Raw genomic sequence first — 21,154 nt, 5'->3', positions numbered from 1 at the left:
TGTTTACCTTCAGCCCTTTCTCTTCTAGTCCTTTCTTCCACTTCTCAAACTTTTCAACTAATTCTTCCATCGACTCTGCTATGAGAACCAAATCATCTGCATACAATAACTCCCATGGACAACCTGTTCTGAACTCCATCGACAGCGCTTCTAAGACTAGAATAAACAACAAAGGACTAAGTACAGAACCCTGATGTACACCAACATTTACACTAAATTCATCACTAAGTGAATCGTTAATCCTGACACGACTTCTAGCATTGCTGTACATAGACTGAACCATCGTAACTAGCCACTCATCCACACCTAATTTTCTCATAGCCCACCAAATAACTTTACGTGGCACTCTATCAAAAGCTTTCTCTAAATCTACAAAGGCAAAATAGAGATTCTTTCCCTTTCCTAAATACTTTTCCTGAAGCTGTCTGAGTAAAAATATTGCATCTGTAGTGCCACGCCCTGGAACAAAACCAAATTGCATCTTATCTATATCAATTCTACGCCAATTATGGCGCCGTAGATTAGTGGTTATAGCTCTCGTACTCTGTGCGGGAGACCGGGGTTCGATTCCTCTTGACGGCGATTCAACATGGGCGAGTGAATGTTACCATAGCCCCGGGTTAACCCAAGCCATGTGAGGGAAATTGGGAAGATGGCACACTGTGTGGGCCGTTGGATGTTGCCGGGAGTTGTCTAGTAGAGCGCGGGCTCTAATTGGGTCTGCGTAGCTCAAAATGAGCATTAAATACTCTAGGACTCTCCATCTACGCCATGGCCCCTCCTGGAAATAATAGACAGGGTATATCCCTCGATATTTGTGAGGCTAGCCATGTAAAATATGCACATCTATCTATCTATCTAATTCTTTCTCTAAGTAACTTATCAATCACTCTTTCAATAACTTTCATTACTTGATCAACCAACTTCAAACCTCTATAGTTACCCCTTTCTAATGCATCACCCTTGCCCTTGAAACAATTCACTATTACACTCGACTGCCACTCACTCGGAATAGCACCATCCTTTATTATCTGGTTAGCAGGACTTGTAATAAGCTCAACTCCAATATATCCAGATGCTTTTACCATCTCTGCAACAATACCTGATACTCCTGCAGCCTTGCCAATCTTCAATTTCCTAATAGCCTCCACTACCCATTCTGTCTTGATCTGCATAGCTGGCCCTTCTACGACATCATCATCAGACAAATTATCCTCGTCCCAATCAAACTCAGTGTTAAGCAACCTCTGATAATGATTCTTCCAACCTACCCTTTTCTCCTCATCTGTGATAGCCAAAACACCTTCATCATTACGTATACACTTCTCACCTACAATATCTTGATTAGTCTTCTTCATTTGCTTTGCTATCTTGAATACCTCATTGCGCTGGTTCTCCCTTCTTAAGAAGGTGTAATATGCTTTTGTAATATGCTTTTAGTATATAGTTTCAGTTTATTACCCAATTTAATAACTGATTCACTGTGTAAAGAGACATAGCTTTGCGTTAGCCATATGGACATTTGAATATCTTGTTGTCCTGACGATTATATTTTCAATAATTTTGAGAACCAAAGTATAAGTAAATCAATTACCGCGCAGGAGATGACATCAGTTATTTTTACCCGTTTCCAAGTATGAGGCCCCAAACTGATAATTTGTCCTTATTTTGTTGTTAATAGTAAAGTCTATCGAGAATATTGTATTATGGCACATTTTTGGTATACAACATCATACGCATGGAACACAATTTGTAAATTTGGGGAATGGATCGGGATGCCGGGTAAGAAAATAATTAGTAAGGCGGGACAGATAACGTATGCTGCTAGTAATCATAACAAGGTAATCACACCAAAATGCTTGCCCAGGGCAAAATTTAATTATTTAGTTTATTAATTATATACTTATTTAATAATTTATTCTTATGCATGAAGGATATTTGTTTCTCTTCCACTTTAATCATGAAGGTACACTGCACTTCACTATAAATCGATAATCACATATGGTGTCTTCTGCACCCAATAAACGTGTGTTATCAATAATCATGAGCTAAAGGTGGAATGCACAAGCTGGTCCAGTATTGGCCCAGCGTGTGTTACCACATAATAATAATATCAGGATTCATAAAAGGGTGTGCCTCACTGTAATGATAATAAGTGTTAATAACATCAAGTAATAATAAGATACACAAGCCTCACACATGCATCTGTCCAAATGTTATATGGCTGATGTAGGAAGCCCGACATCCCAATTTTCCCCAAATTAGTGTGGGTATTTGTAGGAAAAAGTCAGTCATTAAGAGTACCGGCTTATATGCGTCAACGACATACATACAAAGGAGGCTAGATACAGTAAAACTTTACAATAGCTATAGAAAGCAAATAACAGTCTATAGCCAAAATAACACAAAGTCATAATACATGACATATATAAAGTCCATATTACGACATGAATTGTGTACGTAACCACAGGACCTAGTCTAGCAATTATAATTACAATAAATAACAAAGATCACTCTGTAAATTTAAATGGATTAAATGTCCCACAACTTAGGCACGTCATTGAGGTTGGCCATTTTAGAACACCACTGTGTTAACACTTTATTGGGAAGATGGATATATCGGCGATAACAGTCGTTGGACCACCTGCCTAAGATCTTAATGGCAGAGTCTGGAATACCGCAAGATGCTGCGGCAGAGGCCCCACCAATCCTAAAGCTATGCGTATTGAGATCAGGCCCATTTACACTAATTTTTACAAAGGCAGAAACTAACTTCCTAGTAACAAATTCGCCGTTGGAGAGAACAAACCAAGGACCCTGAGGAGTACCTCGGTACGCAAGAAATTGCGAGAAAGCTTTGACAAGACACAAATCACCATTAATCCTCCCAAACCTAATTTAAAATGTTTTCCTAAAGGGATCTGTTTTAGAACTTTTGATAGTCATGTAAAGAGTATTGTTGCAAGGTGAAAAGTTAAACTTTGTCACAAAATAAAAAACATGAATTGTTGATAAATCTAAGCATGTTGTGTAGGTGAGAGGGCGTGATTGGCAGTCTCTGGCGGCTTATGACATTCTCAGTTTGCCGAATACCCCTTATTACATAGTACAATTTTCCCATGTCAGATATCCTTTTGGAAAATCCACAGATTAGACTTTGGTACTGTATCCCTCACAAGTACACCTTAATAGTTGCATATTTGACTCGCGTTGACATAAAAGTGACATAGAGCTGAAGGTTGGATTCAATCAGCGGAAAATCCGGATAGAGGCGTAGTGGCAAAACATTCTGTAGGATGTCCAGAACGGTAGGTAAGTCGCCTGTTTGGCGATAGAGCAGCATCGAAGAGGTAATTCATTGTCACACTAAGCATACGGGGATTGACGAGGGGATAGGAGTAGGAAGCTCTTCGGCGTATGGGCACTGCTCCTTGAACTTTTCGACCTGTAAACGCAAGAGTAGGTCGTAGGTATAAATATTAGAAGTGCCACAAATATGGCGCATTAGCACATTTATGTTGTGATTTGCTGTAAAATAAAACAACAAGCGAACTAGTTTCATGATTTGCTCACATTTGCACGAACCAGTACTCCATATGCGGACAATGGCCTCTTGTCTATAAAAATGATAACCTGGGTATCAGACCACTTCTCGCCCCACGAATGCACTGCTATAACAACCGCAAGCAATTCAAGAAAGGTAATGCTGTAATTGTTGGTGTTGTGAAAAGGGATGGGAAACCATTTCCCATTGTAAAAACCGCCTAAACCACTCATGGAAGCATCCATAAACATGTTTAAACTTTTTGATTTGAAGAATGTTGTTTGGATGACCGCCATTCCGTTCCAACTGGGTAAAAAATTCAGCCACCACTAAATGTCCTTGCGGGATTCCGATGTAACGGAGATGTGATAGTAAAGGCTACTTACAGTAGTAGAAAGGTCAATGAACCTGCGCAAAAAAATGCGACCACATTTGACAACTTTGCATGCAAAGGACAACAATCCTATGAGTGATAGTAGCTCCTTTTTTGTGCATTTTTTCTTCCCTTTCCACACTCTTAGCAAGGACAAAATAGCATCAAATTTGTCTTCAGGTAAACGTATAACGAATTCAGTGGTATCAATTTCAATGCCTAAATAGGTCAGGACACGGGATGGACCAACAATTTTTTTCGGGGCTAAAGGAACTCCAAGGCAGTTAAAGACCTGTTGAATTAAATTGATGATATTTTGGCGGCAGCTTTTGAGGAATTACCTGTAATAAAGTCATCTAAATAATGAAGTAGCTGCCGAATGGCAGCAAGGTACTGAAGAATCCAGAAAGCAGTCTCAGCCAAGTTCACGTACCATATCAATGGCATCGTCAAATGAGAATTATGTAACAGTATAAGTGTCCTTAGAAATGCCATCGTTAACCGAGAATCCTTGTGGTGATGAGAGGTCTAAAATTACCCGGATGGAACCATCTTTTTTAGGCGCTGCACCCAATGGGGAGCAATGAAAACTAGGAAGAGGAGGGCGATCAAAAGGGCAAACTGTATGCCCTCTATTTAACTCTTTTAAAATAGCCTCATTGACTTTGCTTGCATGTTCCATAGAGGATTTGTTGTTAGACGTTGATGGAAAAAGTTGTCCATGTTGGTACCCAAGTTTAAACTCATGGCTAAAGCCAGAAAGGATAAAGTTGACTAAGACCTGATTGGGATGTGAAACTAATAATTTGTCCAATAATAAGACATTTACAGGGGTGTAAACAAAGGACTTAATCGGAAAAAAGTTATTGGGTACTTGGCTGAGAGAGCCTAAATGAGCAACGATGCCCTGGGTGGTTTTCAGAGCAATGGGGGCACTTGGAAAGGGACATGTATTGGAACATGACATGCCTCTATTGAACTGCCAGAACACCCTGGGAGTTAATGGAAATCTGACCTGGTGGAAGTTGCTTGCGGTAAGATGCTGGGAAGCATTCCGAAACGCGGGGCCTAACCCACCTGCACTGGAAGACCAGGGGCAATTTGTAGCAAAATGTCCTTGCTGACCACAATTGAAACATGTGGGAGAAGTTCTTGTGGAGGTCTAACAACCTCAGTTCTTTATGGCTAAAATTGGACTGACCCATGTGTCATGTATTTATTGACTAAATATTCATTTAGCTCCATTTATATTATGCAAAAAATTAGACTGTTTTTTTTTTCTAGTGATCTAATTTTGTTATCATTTTATTGCAAAGTATGAATCTTTTGTTCTTATAAAATCTTTCTTTTAAAAAATAGTGAATTCTCTATCTAACTTTGTAAAACCGTTTTGGCCTAAAGTAATATGTTTTTATTTAGATGGATGATGAAGATACTGAGACAGAAATGCCCCTCAGCCAGGGTGAGCATGAGCTCATTAGGGAATTACAACCTGGCATGAGCCAAGAGTAAGTGTTGTTATGCTTTTCATACATTTAGACAAGATTCTAAAAATTTACATTGAAGAATATATACTTGTGCTGTATGAATGTCTGTTATAATATTTAATAAGAATTTTAATAGCCCTTCCTATGGGGTGGTGTTCATGTATTGAGTGCAAGCCTGTCATTTTGAAAGAAAAATGGGGATATACTGGAGGGACCTGAAAAACAACACCCTATTCTTGGGAAACAATGATGAACGCACGCTCATGTTAATGCAGGCAGTTACAAAAGTTCCTCTATTTAGACTTTCTTCATATTTCCATTTATATGTAGCATTTTAACTACTTAAAGTAAAGATAACAACGTAAATTGTGAATTAAAAGCATGTTGTTGCGCTTTATTTTAATTAGCTTTACTTTCTAAATATGCCAGCCTTTGTAATTTGCATCGGCACTCAGCATTTCATTCAATATAAGGTGAGAATGCTAAAATGAAAACAATAGAGTTCATGTCTTGTTTGCGAAATTTAATTAGCTCATGTGAACTGCGTTTGTTTTTAGCCCGTGTAAAAATCCACGGGTTTGCCCATCCTTTTTATACTGCATTACGTGCGCCTCGCATTTTCCGCGGCTAAGCTACCATTTTGTGTGACAAACAGATGGACAGACGTATACAGGTATTATAATATAGTCGTCAAGAGATCAACGGAAGAAAATATAATTTAACAAGGATTTAAGTATTTATTGTTTTTACTCACGGGCAGCAATGTCAAACCATTCGTTTATTAATGCTTTTCGCTGATGCTCATGTTTTACGAATGCGTGCGTGCAATTTTATTTTATTTCACACAAAGCTAAATGTTATATTTCACACACAAAATATACAGAAGATATGTGAAGGTTCTTTATGTAGGCATGAGATCATTACATGAGGTCGTAAAACTCGCGTACTTATAAAGTTACATTCAAGCGGTACTGTACTTGTTGAACATCTCCCAGCTTAAAAAACACTGTATGGTGTTCTTAAACAATTGAAATGCGTACATGTGTGCTTAATTAATGTTTTATTTTGTCCTAAAACCATGAAAGCGCAATCAGAACTTTAAAACTATTAAAGCTTTTATATTATATTTGTTATAATGAAAATATATATACCGTAATGATCCGAACAAGCGCCCTGGGCGGTTATAAAATTTTTGGATATTTTGCATGGGCTCTTAATCATGGGCGCTTTTTCCTTATAGTAATTTTCAATTTTTTTTTTTTTTTTTTTTTTTGAACAATAAAACTGAAGAAAAAATGTAACAAAATGAAGTTTGGTTTTTTTAGGGTTTTTTAGAAAAATTGTATAGGAAATTGTATAACAAATTTGTGTTTTTTCATTCTCAATATAAGAAATTAATATTTTCAAATAAGCGCCCAGTTTCTCAAGGTAGTTTTTGATTAAGCACCCCCTTTTATCAGGTGGCGCTTATTCAAGAGGGCGCTTAATAAGTGCTGGACGCTTATTAAACTTTGAGGGAATTACCTGGACGCTTATTAAAGGGAGGTGCTTAAAAAATGCTGGGCGCTTAATCGGTATGCCTCTCAATGAAACTTTTTAACCAGTGGAAAACCAGAAGCAGGTGTTTGAATAAAGTTGATAAACTTTTTAATTTTTCTCAAACTTAACCTGCAGTAGTCGTGTATAATTTATAGTCCAATTGAAAATGCATTAATCTTATTTTTGTTCTTGCCAATTACTAATCATTGATTTCCGTTAATAGAGTAATCACTTATAAGTTCTTCCAAGCTTGATTTATCTGATGTTTTTTACTTACCTTTAGATTCAAATACTTGTTGGAGGATGATGTTCCTGATGGTGGTAAGTCATTTAATTTAAAATTATTACTTGAAAAAATAGTGTTAAGAGATCAAAGATTTTGACAATACACAAATCAAAAATATATGTACCAAGGTAGATGCTTTTTTTCAAAGTGTAAATGGCCAACGATATGAAGAGAAAAAAAATTGTGACATATACTTGTAATATTTATTGTGCAGCAGTAGGCAAACAAAGCATTTCTAATGAAATATTTAAAATCTTGTAGTGAATGGACAATAACTAAAAATTTGTAAGCTTTTTATTTATTTCCATAAACACAACATTGTTTATCACGTAGCTACTGAAAATTTTACGCATATAAAAAAACCAAGGGAATAAGATATTACGCTTTTCTTCATTGCAGTAGAGTAAATCACCTCAACGATAAACAACACTGTCAAAAACTTAAAAAAAACTAATTGACCATCTAAACAGTAAACTATAACTTTTAAGCAATAACAAATCCCTCTTCTATATTTCTGACAACAAAATTTTCTACATACACATACACCAAGAATCATTGTGTTTCTGTAGTTACATCACATTAAATTTCTAATGGTCATGACATCAAAATACTTTAAAAATACCAGATTTTTCTCATTGGATCTTCTAATATTTGAAGCAACTAAGTAAATTAAAATAAAAGAACAAACTATTTTAGCTAATTTAATGTCACTGAATCCAAATTTTAGATTTAAAAACCCACTAGACCACTCCTTAAAACAAACAAGCAGTGTGCAGCATGTGATTAAAATGATATATATAAATTGATTAGAATAGCATTCAAATTGAAAAGAAATAATTTCTTAACAATCATTGCTAGGACATGAAAAATTACATCAATATATTTTATTTTATTCACAATGGGAATCATGACTTTAAAGTGAGAAAATCTTCATCAGCGGAAATTAAACAACTCCTTCATCAGGATTTATTATTTTTCTAATTGTGTGTTTTTCTTTGTTTTTCATTGTAATAATAAAATTTTTTTTTAACAGATGTGTTTGCCAATGTGCGAAATCAGGAATTCTTGGTGAAACAAGAAGTTAAAGTATGTTAAATCTTAGTTACTTTTTATTAACTTCTTAGTACTAATACATTTTTATTACTATACCTTTTTACGTGTTTGGATGTTTTCTTAATATTCCAAAACTAGTATTTGGTCCTGTGGAAAAATTCACTATAGATACCGAATAAAAAACAGCGAAATAGTGAGCAAAATTACCCATAAAATTCTTTGTTCTTTTCGTCAAAACGTTTTGTTGTTAATTCAATTAAAGCGGGAATAAATAAAACCAATATGTTTTTCATATAACAGTAGACAATAGACACATGCTAAATTAATTACCCGTGAATTTTTTTTTAGAGTCCAGTTATGATAATGCCTGGACTTAGTTATTCCACTACACAGCAGAATTCAGCTATAACTTCATATACAGAGGTATTTAATATGCTGAACCATTGCCTTTCACATTTCTACCAACGTCTGTATGAGCTGTGAACACTGACCATAAAAAAAAATTGTCAACTTTAGGCTATAAAAAATAATTTCCTGCTAACTGTTTTTTATGATAAATGTTTCTTTTTATGACAGAGCAATGTACAAGTATTTATTGAAACAACAAATATTTCACAGCAAAAGCATAACACATATTTTATACTTTCTTGTGCAAAACAACGTAATTCCCCTTTTTTAGCCCCTCCTTTTATTCAGCCCTCCCTTCTAATAAGCCCCCACCCTCAGCGACTCAAAAAGTTATTTAGAACCCCTCCTTTTATTTAGCCCTCTGTCTAAAACCTCTAGAATTTAATAAGCCCTCCAGGGGCTATAAAGAGGAATTAATTAAATGCTTAATTAGCAGACAATTACCAGAGGTGACATAAATATGAAAAACTTATAGAATTTTTACAAAAGATATTGTATATCGCTATTTCATTTTAATTCAACTTGTAATCATTTATTTATGCAAGGCAGGCTTTATTTCCTCACATATTCACCTTTTTATTATTAGAAGCCTAAATGTTGATGATGATAATGATGTTATAACTTGGGGAACTAAAACAATATTTCTTACTGCAGACATCCTTACCACCTATTCATTTTGTCATAGAAAAAATAAAGTATTGGCAAACTTAAATTTAATATATACTGTGTAAACAACATTTGGAACGTTATCTCTAGTATCACAACTATATGTGTTGTTTACTAAGGAATTCTAATGACTTTGTATTTCCTGTTTAATCGTATGTATGAATGTTTGATTAGGTGTCCAATGAAGATGTTACAAGCGAACCTCAGAGAAAAAAACAAAAATTCACTTCAAATCAGGTATATTTTTAAAACTTACTTGCTATGAAAAATTTTTTAACCTATTGATCATAAGTTATGTTGCTTAATGCACTAAATTTTAAAATTTTAGGAGCAGAATTATACACAAGTACGTCCTGCCAACAGTAGCAATACCTACAACCAATTAGTATGTATACCTTCACTGTTTTTGATAAAAAAATTGTTAGTTGTTTTGCTTTAAATGTAATTATTATATTAGACATGTCATCGAGAAAAATTACAGTGATGTAAACTCTAAAAATTTTCATATCATTTATGCTTTTTCCAAATCTGACTCAGGTCAAAGAAGTTGATCTTCAGGTTAGTGTGTCATGCAAATTTAGATTTGTAAATTTAACATCTGCTCTCATAGTTTTTAACTATCTTGATGTGCTTACTTCTTCAAACTTAAAACTGTTGTTAAGCTTTCTTTTTGCATTTTATCAAGTATTCTGGATAATTTTGAGTGTCAGTAAAAATTTTTTGAGCATTGACGAGGAATAAGCTTCTTATTAAAATGGTAAAAAACGTCTTTTGAATCACTATCTTTGTGATTTGGTAGATATATTACCTGCCACAAAAAAATATAGATGGCAGCCTCGATTACATGTCAGCAAAAGCTTAGACGCAAACGAATATATCAGATCAAATCTCTAAAATTCAAATCCACCAATTAACACAAAATAATTTCTCAGAGCAAATCCCAAATTAAAATAAAAAATGAGCACAAAGCCAGCGTGGTCATGTCTTACCCTGTTAACTATATTTGTGTAAGTGTGTGAGGCCATTTGCATTCAAAACAAAGGATTTCCCAAAAATGATCATGTGAGTAAAGAATAATAGAAGTAACCAATAAAAAAGCAGGGTCAGTATTTTAGCGACCCAGCATAATTTTTACACCTCAGCTATTTCGATTTCACCGTGGTAGGAAAAATTAGGGTCTCCTGGTGGAAAGTAAGTAAAAAAATAAACAATCTCTGAAAATATTAAACAACTTTTTAAGAGAAAGATTTATATACAGTGAGCCTGCTAAAATACCCCAAGAACACAAAAGTTGTATTGTGTATTGGACAGCCAAATTTTTGTACATAGGAGTATGTAAATTGAGTGTTCTGCATGACATCAAAGGATGTAGTTCACTTATTTCCAACTTGTAACACTTTTTGTCTAGAGCTTTACTTTTTTAGACATTCTTTTGATCTATTTCTTGCTTTACATCCTAAAATAAGCACTGTAAAATTTGCTGGTATGCACAATATTACCCACTGCAAATTGTATATCCACTGTGTCTTACAAATTTACCTCATTTGTTAGCATATGTATTTGTTTCCTCCTCATCATGATCATCATCATCGTCATCATCCATGTGACAATACTATTTTCAAACAAATTTAAAATTTGAATCACTCCTGCCAAGGGGCATTGGTTTAATTTGTAGCACCTTTTTTTCTAGATCAAGGTGAGATAGATTGTAGAAAAAAACTATTTGATGTGAGGCAGGTTAACATGTAGTTTTATTGGCTAAAGAAATTTTTTCTTGTATAGGTAATGGCAAGTTACACTAATCGTACGCTTCAAACACCAATGTCTGTGGTCTATGATTCTTATGTGGCAGCTCATCCCAAAGTGCCGGATTTAGGAACTATACCAAAAACTGGAAAGTATGACAAATTGTCTTTTCCTATATGATTTCTTTTTATCCACATGATCTCTTTTTTTTATAAATTCATACTTACTATACTTCTGTTTATTCCAAGATTAGTCATTAACCTTGGTAACCAACAGGGTCACCTGTCTTTTTTATACCGCATTATGTGCATCTGGCTATTAGTATCATTTTGTGAGACAGACGTATACGGGTTAGATACTGCAAGAAAATGTAAGCTAAGGAAAAGCATTAAGTTTTGGTATTTACTAATTCTTTATGTTCATTGTGTACTATTTCAATTGGTAAAATCATTTTTGTAGTGTTTATTTCTTAGGTTTAATAAAAAGATAGAAGACTTCGTATATTTTTATTACACATTGTAGGTACAACTTTGGTATTGAGTTTGAGGACACTTTAAAACCACCAACCAAAAGCTGTGCTTTCACTTACTCCAAATTATTAAAAAAGTTATTCGTTCGTCATGGTTGTCCTGTTCCTATTCATTTTCACACAAAGATTGACCTTCCTGTAAAAGATACTAAAATACGAGCATTTCTAAAATACAAAGAGGAAAGTCTTAAGCATGATGTTGTACAAAAATGTCCGTGGCATTTAATGCAAGATGAAGGTAATTAAATTTGTTTTTGGAAACATGGTATTTTAATGCTTGCAAAAAGAGGTTTTTAGTGGATTGTGTTGATTTTGTTCTTACATCCGTATGCTTCTGTAATAAGAAGGTATTGGGATGTTGTTTGAATTACTTTTATAATATTTGTGTTATGATATATCTAAAATCTTCTTTTGCAGGCAATACGCACTCTGAACATCTTTTGCAAGTAGTTCAAGGTGACACCTCTTATGAAAAGTGTGATCTCACAGGACACTATGTTGTCTCGTTTCGCCCAGATAGTGGAAAATTGCGTTGCAATAAATTTTGGGAAAATTTTAAACTGACCTGTTCCACCTCATGTAAAGGTGGAATTAACCGAAGATCAGTTGTGTTATACTTCCTGCTTTATGTCAAGTAAGAATTAAAAGCAGTTGTGTCTAGCGTGAGTTGAATTTGATTATTATCTACTCATAAATTGGTAAACTCAACACTTTGTTTAGAGATCAAGTGCAGGGTCATGATTCAGTAGATATACGGATCAGCTCAAGCCCTGGCAGAGACAGAAAAACTGCTGAATCTAAAGTACGTATAGGATTGTCGAAAGCAATTGTCAATGGGATATCAGGTGTTAATATTATGGCGACTTTTATGTTTCTTTCAGAGAAATTTAATAAGCTTTTTTTTGTATAGATGCAAGCTTCGACTTCTGCTGAATCAATGTGCAATGATGCTAATTTAGCTCCACCTCAACAAAGGGATCAACAAAGTAAAACAAACAAAGAAATGATAGAAAAACCTAGCTCTAGTAGCCTGCATGCTAAACATAAACCCAAAGGTATACATTTGAAAATTGTCTTTTTTTTATCATTTGGGAACAAAACATTTTACTGCTAAACAATTACATGCAGACCAATTGAATACCCTGTATCATACAGTCCATTTATTGATATAGTGATATTTCAACTCAGAAGTAGTATGACCTTAGTAAAATTATATCTGTCTTTTTTCACAGCTTTATTTCAACTATATTTTACTGTAGATGAAGATTTTCTTAGTGATACACTCACTATCTAAACATTTTTTTTCGCTTTTACTCTAGGAAAACTATTAACAATTTTTGATGATGTTGGAGAAGATGATGAAAACTATTATCGTATCAAACTACCTTTGGTAAGGCTTTTGTAGGAGCTACTACATGTACAGGTGCAGTTCATAAATGACCAGCTTTTCTTACAATTAGATCATTAGTTTTTTTCTTATTTTTTGCACAAAGATGAGAACAATCAAGCCTTAAATGTTACGAAGTCTGTTTTTTAAAGAATTTTCTTCCAGCCCTATAATAGTGGATTTGTGGGCAAAATAAGTGGAAACGGTTCAAAAATACAGATTTTTAAACTTTTCTGACGTTTATATCTAGGTAGATCCATTAATGTTTTTGTTGTTTTCAGTTAGAATGTTTCCATTTTACTTTTGTTGGAAAAAACCTTGTCCTTTTTGGCATTCTTTACTTGCTTCCTGTGAACACTAATGTAAAACCGACATAAGAAGTATCTTGTTAGTTAACAATATATTTAGGTCTAGCCTTAACAAACAGAAATATACATGTTAGAGTGTTACAATTAATATCACTGTTTTTGTTTTTAGGTTAAAGGTTTAGCAAATGCACAGTGTCTGTTACACATGGCATCATTAATGGCAACCTCAGGTGAAATTAGCATAGCTAAGGGACCTTATGCCGAACAAGGGTAAGTTATTTGGGTGTGAACTGTATTTTATGAAATCATTCCTGAAATTATTAATTATTATTATTATTAAAAGACTATATTCTGGCATATCCATATACAAATATACATAGCTCTTCATCCAGAAAATTTTAAACAAGGAGATTAATAAAATTTAAAATATATGTATATATATACATTATGCTTACACTAAAAGAAATTACTAATATATATTAAAAAAAATACTAATGATAATATTGTTAAAAGAAACGGACGAGAAAACAAAAACAAAAACAAAAACACAGAAGAGAAAGTGCGCGATTTGAGTAAGGAAAAGTCAATTAACGCATAACAACAGAATGATCCACAAAAATTTACTTAAATTTCTTTCAGTAAAAATAATTTTGTCTCTCTTTTAAATGTTATCAGCTTTTTAATCGAGCGAATGTCTTTAGGAAGTCGATTGAAAGACGTAGTTGTTACATCTTCGAAAGTGTTTTTGCGAAGTGATGTCTTTAATCGAATTTCGTCAGCATTTCGAAGAGTTCTTTTGTGAACAACAATTTCATTTTTCAAATACTTTGGCCAATTATTCTGATGTACACTTTTAAAGGCTGTGATCATCAAATGCCATTCTCGTCTTTGTTTAATAGGTAACCAACCTAAACGTGTTATATCTTTAGTATGGCTGTACTTATTCCATACAAAGCTGGCTGCACATATCATCACTTTATGCAGCTTTCGAATTTGGATGGCTGTTAATGGAATATAAACAGTGTCGTTAAAGTCTAATTTTGACAAGACTAGCATTTCAGCTAATTGTTTTCGTAACTTAAATGGTGCCATGCGTTTTAGTTTACGTAATATAGATAAGATGCCATGACAACACGATACTACACTCTGTACATGATCATTCCAACTTAGGTGTTCATCTAATTTAACACCCAATACAGACCATGTTGGAACTCTTTCAATCTGGAAGTCATCCAGTTTGATATCAGTACAATCGAGGTCGTTGAGATTGTGTCGTTTTGACATTTGTGATGTTGAAAACACCATTAACTTTGTTTTTTCCTTGTTCAGAACAAGATTGTTATTTGTAGACCATCTTTGAAGTTGAATTATATCTCCGTTTATTTGTTCCTTTGCCTTCGCAAGATTATTTAATTTTGTGGACGTAAACAAAGTGGTGTCGTCAGCATACTGTAACGTACTCGTTGTCAAATGCATTTCCAGGTCAGTGACGTATAAATTGAAAATAACAGGGCCTAATATTGACCCTTGCGGCACACCAGATGTGATGTTACAAAATTCAGAGGTCTTATCATTAATTCGCACAATTTGTTTTCTGCCACACAAGTAACTCAAAATTAGTTCAACAAACTCTTTGGAAAAACCGATTTGGTTGAGTTTCCTCATTGTAGTTTCATATTGAACAGTATCAAAGGCTTTCGAAAAGTCAGCTAATACTACAAGACTGATTTCGTTTTTACTCATTGCTTCTTTGATATCCGTTCTAAGTTTCATCAACAAAGTAGTCGAGGAGTGTCCTTTTCGGTACCCGGACATCGTTTCGGAATATAAAGATTTCTCATCGATAAAGATTATCATTTGTGTAAGGATAAGACGTTCAAATACTTTGGATAAAATAGGAAGGATGGAGATCGGTCGTAGTTCTTTTATTGATGTAGGAACATTCACTTTTGGAATAGGTGCGACTCTTGCCACTTTCCATTGACACGGGAAGCATTTTTTCTCAATGCACGTATTTATAATATGTGTTAGAACAGAAGAAATTTCATTTGCTAGTAATTTAACATATTTCACTGGTATATCATCAAACCCAGTTGATATATCGTTACGTAGTCCTTTAAGTTCTTTAAGTACCTCCTCATACTTAACATGTCTGAGTTGAAACATTTTGGAAGTCGATGGTGGTAATGTTTGGAGTACTTCCTTTAAATCAATTTCAGATTTTGGAATTGATCCAGTAACTCGCTCAGCTGTTCCGGCAAAAAAAGTGTTTACACTATCAGCGTCAAAATGAAGAGGCTTCGAAGGAGGATGTAAAATTCGATTGATAGTGTTCCACACTTCTTTCGAGTTTTTAGAACTAAGTGCTTTTCTATAAAAGGAAACTTTAGCTTTCTTGATCTTTTTCTTAACAGAGTTTTTAAGTTGTCGAAATTCGTTCCATATCATTTGATCGTTAGTTTCATGAGCAAGTTTTCGAAGTTTATTTCGCTTCGTTTGGTCACTTTTTATGTTTAAATTATGAATCCATGGAGATGGTGGTCTTGTTATTTTTGTTCTTCTTAACGGGGCATGTCTATCAATGCAATCTTGCATGAACTTGTGAAGTATCTCCACTTTTTCTTCTGGATCATCTATAGCGTATATAACTGATGTCGGTAGGTTCGAGAAATCCGACACAAAAGATTCCCTATCAAACTGCCTTTCATCTCTTATCATTTTATATCGAGGTTTAAACTTATCGTATTTAATGTTGATGATAGCGTAAGGTCCATCATGGTCACTAATAGTTTCGCATGGTAATACATCAGTATGTGCAATTTTGGTATTATTGTTAATTATCATATGATCGATCAATGTTGCGCTTAAAGGAGTCGTCCTGGTTGGCTTTGATACTATCTGTTTAAGGTTGAATGCAAATAAAATATTGTTGTACTGTCTTACTTGGCAACATTCTGGTTTGAGAAGATTTATGTTTATGTCCCCTGTTATAAGTAGCAGGCCATCCCATGTTGTTTGGATATAAGTTATCAAATCTTCAAATTTAGTTAACCAGTCAGAAAAGGAGATGATTCTTTCCGAGCGGTATATGACCCCAAGAAGTAGTTTACTATGCTTGTTTCGGCCATCTACCTCGATCCATATATGCTCTAAATTTTCGTACATATCATTAATATCCTTTCGAATGCGATATTTGATCAAACTGTTCACATAAATTCCAACACCCCCTCCTCGAATTTGGTCTCTATTCACATATTCCATTGAGTAACCAGGTATACGGACGTATTCCAATAAATTAGCATTATTTTTTAGCCATGTTTCGGATAAGCAAACAATGTCAAATGGGTGGTCATCCAATAATACCAGTAAATCGTTAAAATTAGATGTCATCGATTGTGTGTTTATGTGCAGTACTCTCAATTTTTGATAATGTTCATGCAATGCGTGTTGATGACTGCTGTATGTTGCACCTGAAATAGTTGATGAAATAGTTGAATTCAAATCATTCTCTCGCGCAAACGGCATTAATAAGTGTGTACAGTCAGTACATGTCCACTTTACCGGAATACAATTCATTATGGAATGTGTCAAGTTGGTATCGGCACATTTTGCATGAGTTCGATTAAAACACATTTCACAGGCGAGCTGCTTTTGATTTCGTCTGATAGTTGCTCTACATTTAATGCACTTAGTTGCTTGGGGTTTGGGCCCTGGGTTGGTTTCCACGTCGCCACTTTGCAAAATAATATTAAATGTAGCACACGTATTGTTATAATAGGAGACTCTTGCTTTACCTCTTTTAATAACGTAACTATAGCTTCTGTCACCTTTTACAATCGTTCCATTTATTTCAATGGTCTCAATGCTATCGTTAAAATCAATACATAAAGTAATTAGTGATGTTATTAATATTACGGCATAAGACATTGTGGTTACCATGGTGATATAGAGTGTTGATAAGAAGTTTTGCAAATTGTTGCAATTTGCCGGGACGTGTAATACCCAAAAACGTTCAAATTTTCTGCATATAAACCAACCAATCCAAAATAATCTCTGCATAAGCAATAAAATTACTTCGGAATGTACAAGAGTCGCAACCTTCGTCGATAGCCACAAATAGAGCACGACCCCCCTAAAATCTCTTATATGGCATACGTAAATCCAAAAAAAAACTTTTAAATTCTTTCCATATAAACCTTTAGAGGCCTAGTTTTATTTCAAACGTCTTTATTCTCTTCTCGCATAATAAATATCGCCATTTTCTTCTCGCATAATAAACATCGCCATATTAACTTCCTTCATAAATAAGTCATGAAATTGAGCGATTTATTGAAATAGACTCTTTGGGTCATGATAAGAACATTTCGTTGTCTCTTGTGAGCCTTGTTTAGGCACAGTTTCCTTGTTACATGAGTGGTTTCTTGGTCTAAGTGACTGTTTTTAACAAAATTTAGCATAGTAAACAAGAAAGTATGTTGAACATGACAGTGGCTCAGAATGTTTGATTTATGTTTACTTATTTTTTTAAACTAAAATTAGTTCAAGAATTTTGCTTTCTTTGTGATAAATTTGACATAGTGGAGAAATAACGACTATGATTAGATGTTCTTTTTTGTCACCTGAAAATCTATGACGGGATCAAATTTGGCCCAACATTAAACTACTATGACAAAACTTGACTTAGTAAACAAAGCATTCTATGACAGGGTAATCAAAGTTTCTGTTTGACACTTTGGTCAAAATTAATGCAAAAAATTAAACCAAAAACAATGGTGGACAAAAGAAAGCATGTATAACGTGATCATAAATGTGACAATGATGTTTATTCTTTGCCACTCAAATACAGCTTTACGAAAAATTGTTCTTATTTTTCCACCAAGTGTTTTGCATGCTTTTTGCTATACAAGTATTTTTGAATTTGTTTTGTACCTCTTCAATTAAAAATTGTGATAACTAATTAATACCTGATTTATATTTATAGCTCTTCTTCACGTCAGAAAGAAGAAAAAGTACGTTTTTTAGTGTTCTTGTTTATTCTTTTTCTTGTGCTTGTCAGAAGTTTTTATTAATTATATTAATTGTTGACACAATGTTCAAAATGATTGACACACACTAATATGTCATCCTTGTTGGCCTAAGTTTTCCTGACCATCTTGGATTTTTCTTTGCTGGTACACATGCAGTTCGTTGAGTTTGAAGATCAGACCATGTGCATAAAAGAAAAATGGCTGAATAATGTCTAAATATTTAAGTTACCTAAACAGTTTTTTCCCTTCATTTTTTTCAAATTAGTTTTCTGTATACACTATTTTTTATAGGCATAACATTAAAGGGCATATGCAAGCTCAAGCAAGCATTACCTTGAAGCTGGAAAACTTATCTGGTTACTCAATGTTTATGCCAAAAGTAATTTTTACAAAAGGGAACAACATAAGATCAGATCAGAATATCAGATGCTAGAACAGTGTTATTATTTATAAACAACAAAATAAACCCTAACATTATACACATGAACAAGTTTTATGAATACTTGCAAATTAACTTCATTATTGAGAAATAGTAACAAATTATAGGAACAGGTTAGATGGTTGCACATTGACTATACATTAAATTTCAAATACTATCAAAATGAGTTTCACTGTTAACAACGAAATCCTGGACCAAAAGAAATTTTTTACAATACAACTATTTTACAATACAAAATCAAAAAAGACAAAAATATATTAGCATACCAATCAGCATAATTTCAGGCTCAACTTTACAGTATTCTAATTATATTGAGGCTAAGCTAAAATCAGCCCTATGCTTATAAAAAAGGGTGATTAGGTCCAAAAGTAAGAATTTTTTTTTTAATTCCTTATTTTTTTCGTCTTTACAATGTAATGATTTAAACACATTTAAAGACATTTTCTTCTAGTTGAATTACTTCTAATGTTATGTTCTTGCTGATTTAAAAATAAAATTACACTTTTATAGATCTTTATTTATAATAACAACACATCGTATGGACGATGTGTTGTTATTATACTTATGAATTTTGATGATGAATAAACGACCTGTTGATACACACAAAAAAAATTTCCAGAAATTTGGTTAGCTGTTACCTCTATTATGTAAAGCTTGAAACGCTGATCAAGAGAATGTATATGTGCTTTTGACGCGCGGTTGTAGAGATTGTAAGGTTTATTAGCTCTTAACGACTTCATTAACCTGTCTGTTCAGAATTGGATAAATTGGCCTGGCCGCCACGGACGGTCCATTCATTCGTTTCAAAATTATTTGGCTTTCATAAGTGCATGGAAATTTAATTTAAGGGATTGACATTTAAATTAATATTTTTGACGTGACATTTAATCTGTCGATTAACATTTGAGATATTCATATTTCTGTGACTTTGTAGGGAAATGGAAACATCAACTATGCCTGTCATAACTTACTGTATTATTTAATAGGATCTCACAGGTACGAAGTGTTTTGATATAAAATGGTGAAATATTGCATTGTTTGATCTGTTTATTTCAGTTTGCAACTATAAAGACTGAAGAACTTCGCAGCACATCTTCAGTAATAACAAACCAAATTAAGAGAAGTCTTAGTGATCCTTTACATTATGGTAGACAATATAAAGAAGTTACGGTGGAGGCAAACATAGATTTCCAGAATAAAATATGATACTAAATAGTTAATTTTTTTCGTTTTATTATTTGGATTTTTTTTTATTTTAGAGTATTTTTATGTGATACCTTATTTAGTGTTTGTATTTTATAAAAGTTTGTATCTCAACTTTTCTTACGTCTTAATATCTGTTTATAATTATGAGTATTTGCATATCTGAAAAATTTTTCACCTTTGTAGGGTGACATTATAGTTTTATAGTAACATATAAATATAGATATATTTAACTAGAAAACGTTTATTGATCAAGACGTTAGCATTTCTTTTAGAACATAATCATAGTTTTCATTTATAATTAAAATTAAAGTAAGAAAATATGCTCAAATATGCTTAAAAAAAATTAACACTTGTATTTATGATGGTAACCGGTGATGCAGTTACCTTTTAGCAGATCTTCATATTTTGTAGCAGATACAACATGTTTACATGAGACTGGAGTGTATTTAAGGCAAAGTAAATTTTACACAACAATAAAGAATGCCACTTTTTACATAATGTTTCATTTCTGGGGTGACCTGTATTTATGACTTTACACCATGCTCACTGAAAAAAAAACATATTTCACTCCTAGCTCGAAGTTTACTTCCATTAATTTATCCAAACGCCAACCACATTTCAAAAAGTGATAAAGATTCTCATGTAAATTAGCCTAAAACATACATCATGGACCCAAGTGACTTAAACTGGTTTAAGTTCCCTTAGGTCTAGGTAAAAAAAATTAAGTTTAGTAAGTTTCGCAGTTTCTGTGTGATTTATAATTTTATTACGTATTTGAATAGGTTAAAAATTGACTAGATATTAACCTGTTATAGCTGCTATTTAAACTGTGGATGTCTTGTCACATGTCAATGTATATATTTTCAACGTTGTTTTTATGCAATATTGTAATATTTTTTGGAAACAATTTCTTTGTGTTGTCCAAGTATGTATTGTTTCCAAAAAATCCGTTCTTTGGAACACAGTTTAGGTTTTGTATTACAAGTGTGACGATACTTTGCATGCTTGTTTTATGCCAGTAGTTTTTGTGTGCTAAACAAAGGGGAAAGAATATCTTTTAAAAAATTTGATAAGTAAATTGTACATGTTTAACCCTATTCGATCGGGGGGGGGGGGGGGGGTGAGGGGCCTCTGCATGCCAAATATTTAGGTCCGA

General features: G+C 33.6%; 1 protein-coding gene across 1 annotated transcript; it reads left to right on the top strand.

Moving 5' to 3' along the window:
* The first annotated feature begins 1,665 nt into the window (after positions 1-1,665).
* Positions 1,666-20,923, top strand: LOC130644681 (cellular tumor antigen p53-like). The gene is made up of 16 exons (XM_057450387.1): positions 1,666-1,782; positions 5,337-5,425; positions 7,227-7,264; positions 8,263-8,315; positions 8,631-8,705; positions 9,531-9,593; positions 9,685-9,741; positions 11,139-11,254; positions 11,625-11,869; positions 12,049-12,265; positions 12,352-12,433; positions 12,542-12,686; positions 12,951-13,021; positions 13,496-13,596; positions 18,308-18,335; positions 19,849-20,923. Exons 2-16 carry the CDS (start codon positions 5,337-5,339, stop codon positions 19,996-19,998), a joined length of 1,530 nt encoding a protein of 509 aa, XP_057306370.1. The 5' UTR covers positions 1,666-1,782; the 3' UTR covers positions 19,999-20,923.
* The last annotated feature ends 231 nt before the right edge of the window (positions 20,924-21,154 follow it).

This window comes from Hydractinia symbiolongicarpus, chromosome 1, assembly GCF_029227915.1.
Source record: "Hydractinia symbiolongicarpus strain clone_291-10 chromosome 1, HSymV2.1, whole genome shotgun sequence".
NCBI lineage: Eukaryota > Metazoa > Cnidaria > Hydrozoa > Anthoathecata > Hydractiniidae > Hydractinia > Hydractinia symbiolongicarpus.
This window is presented reverse-complemented; position numbering and strand designations above follow the sequence as displayed.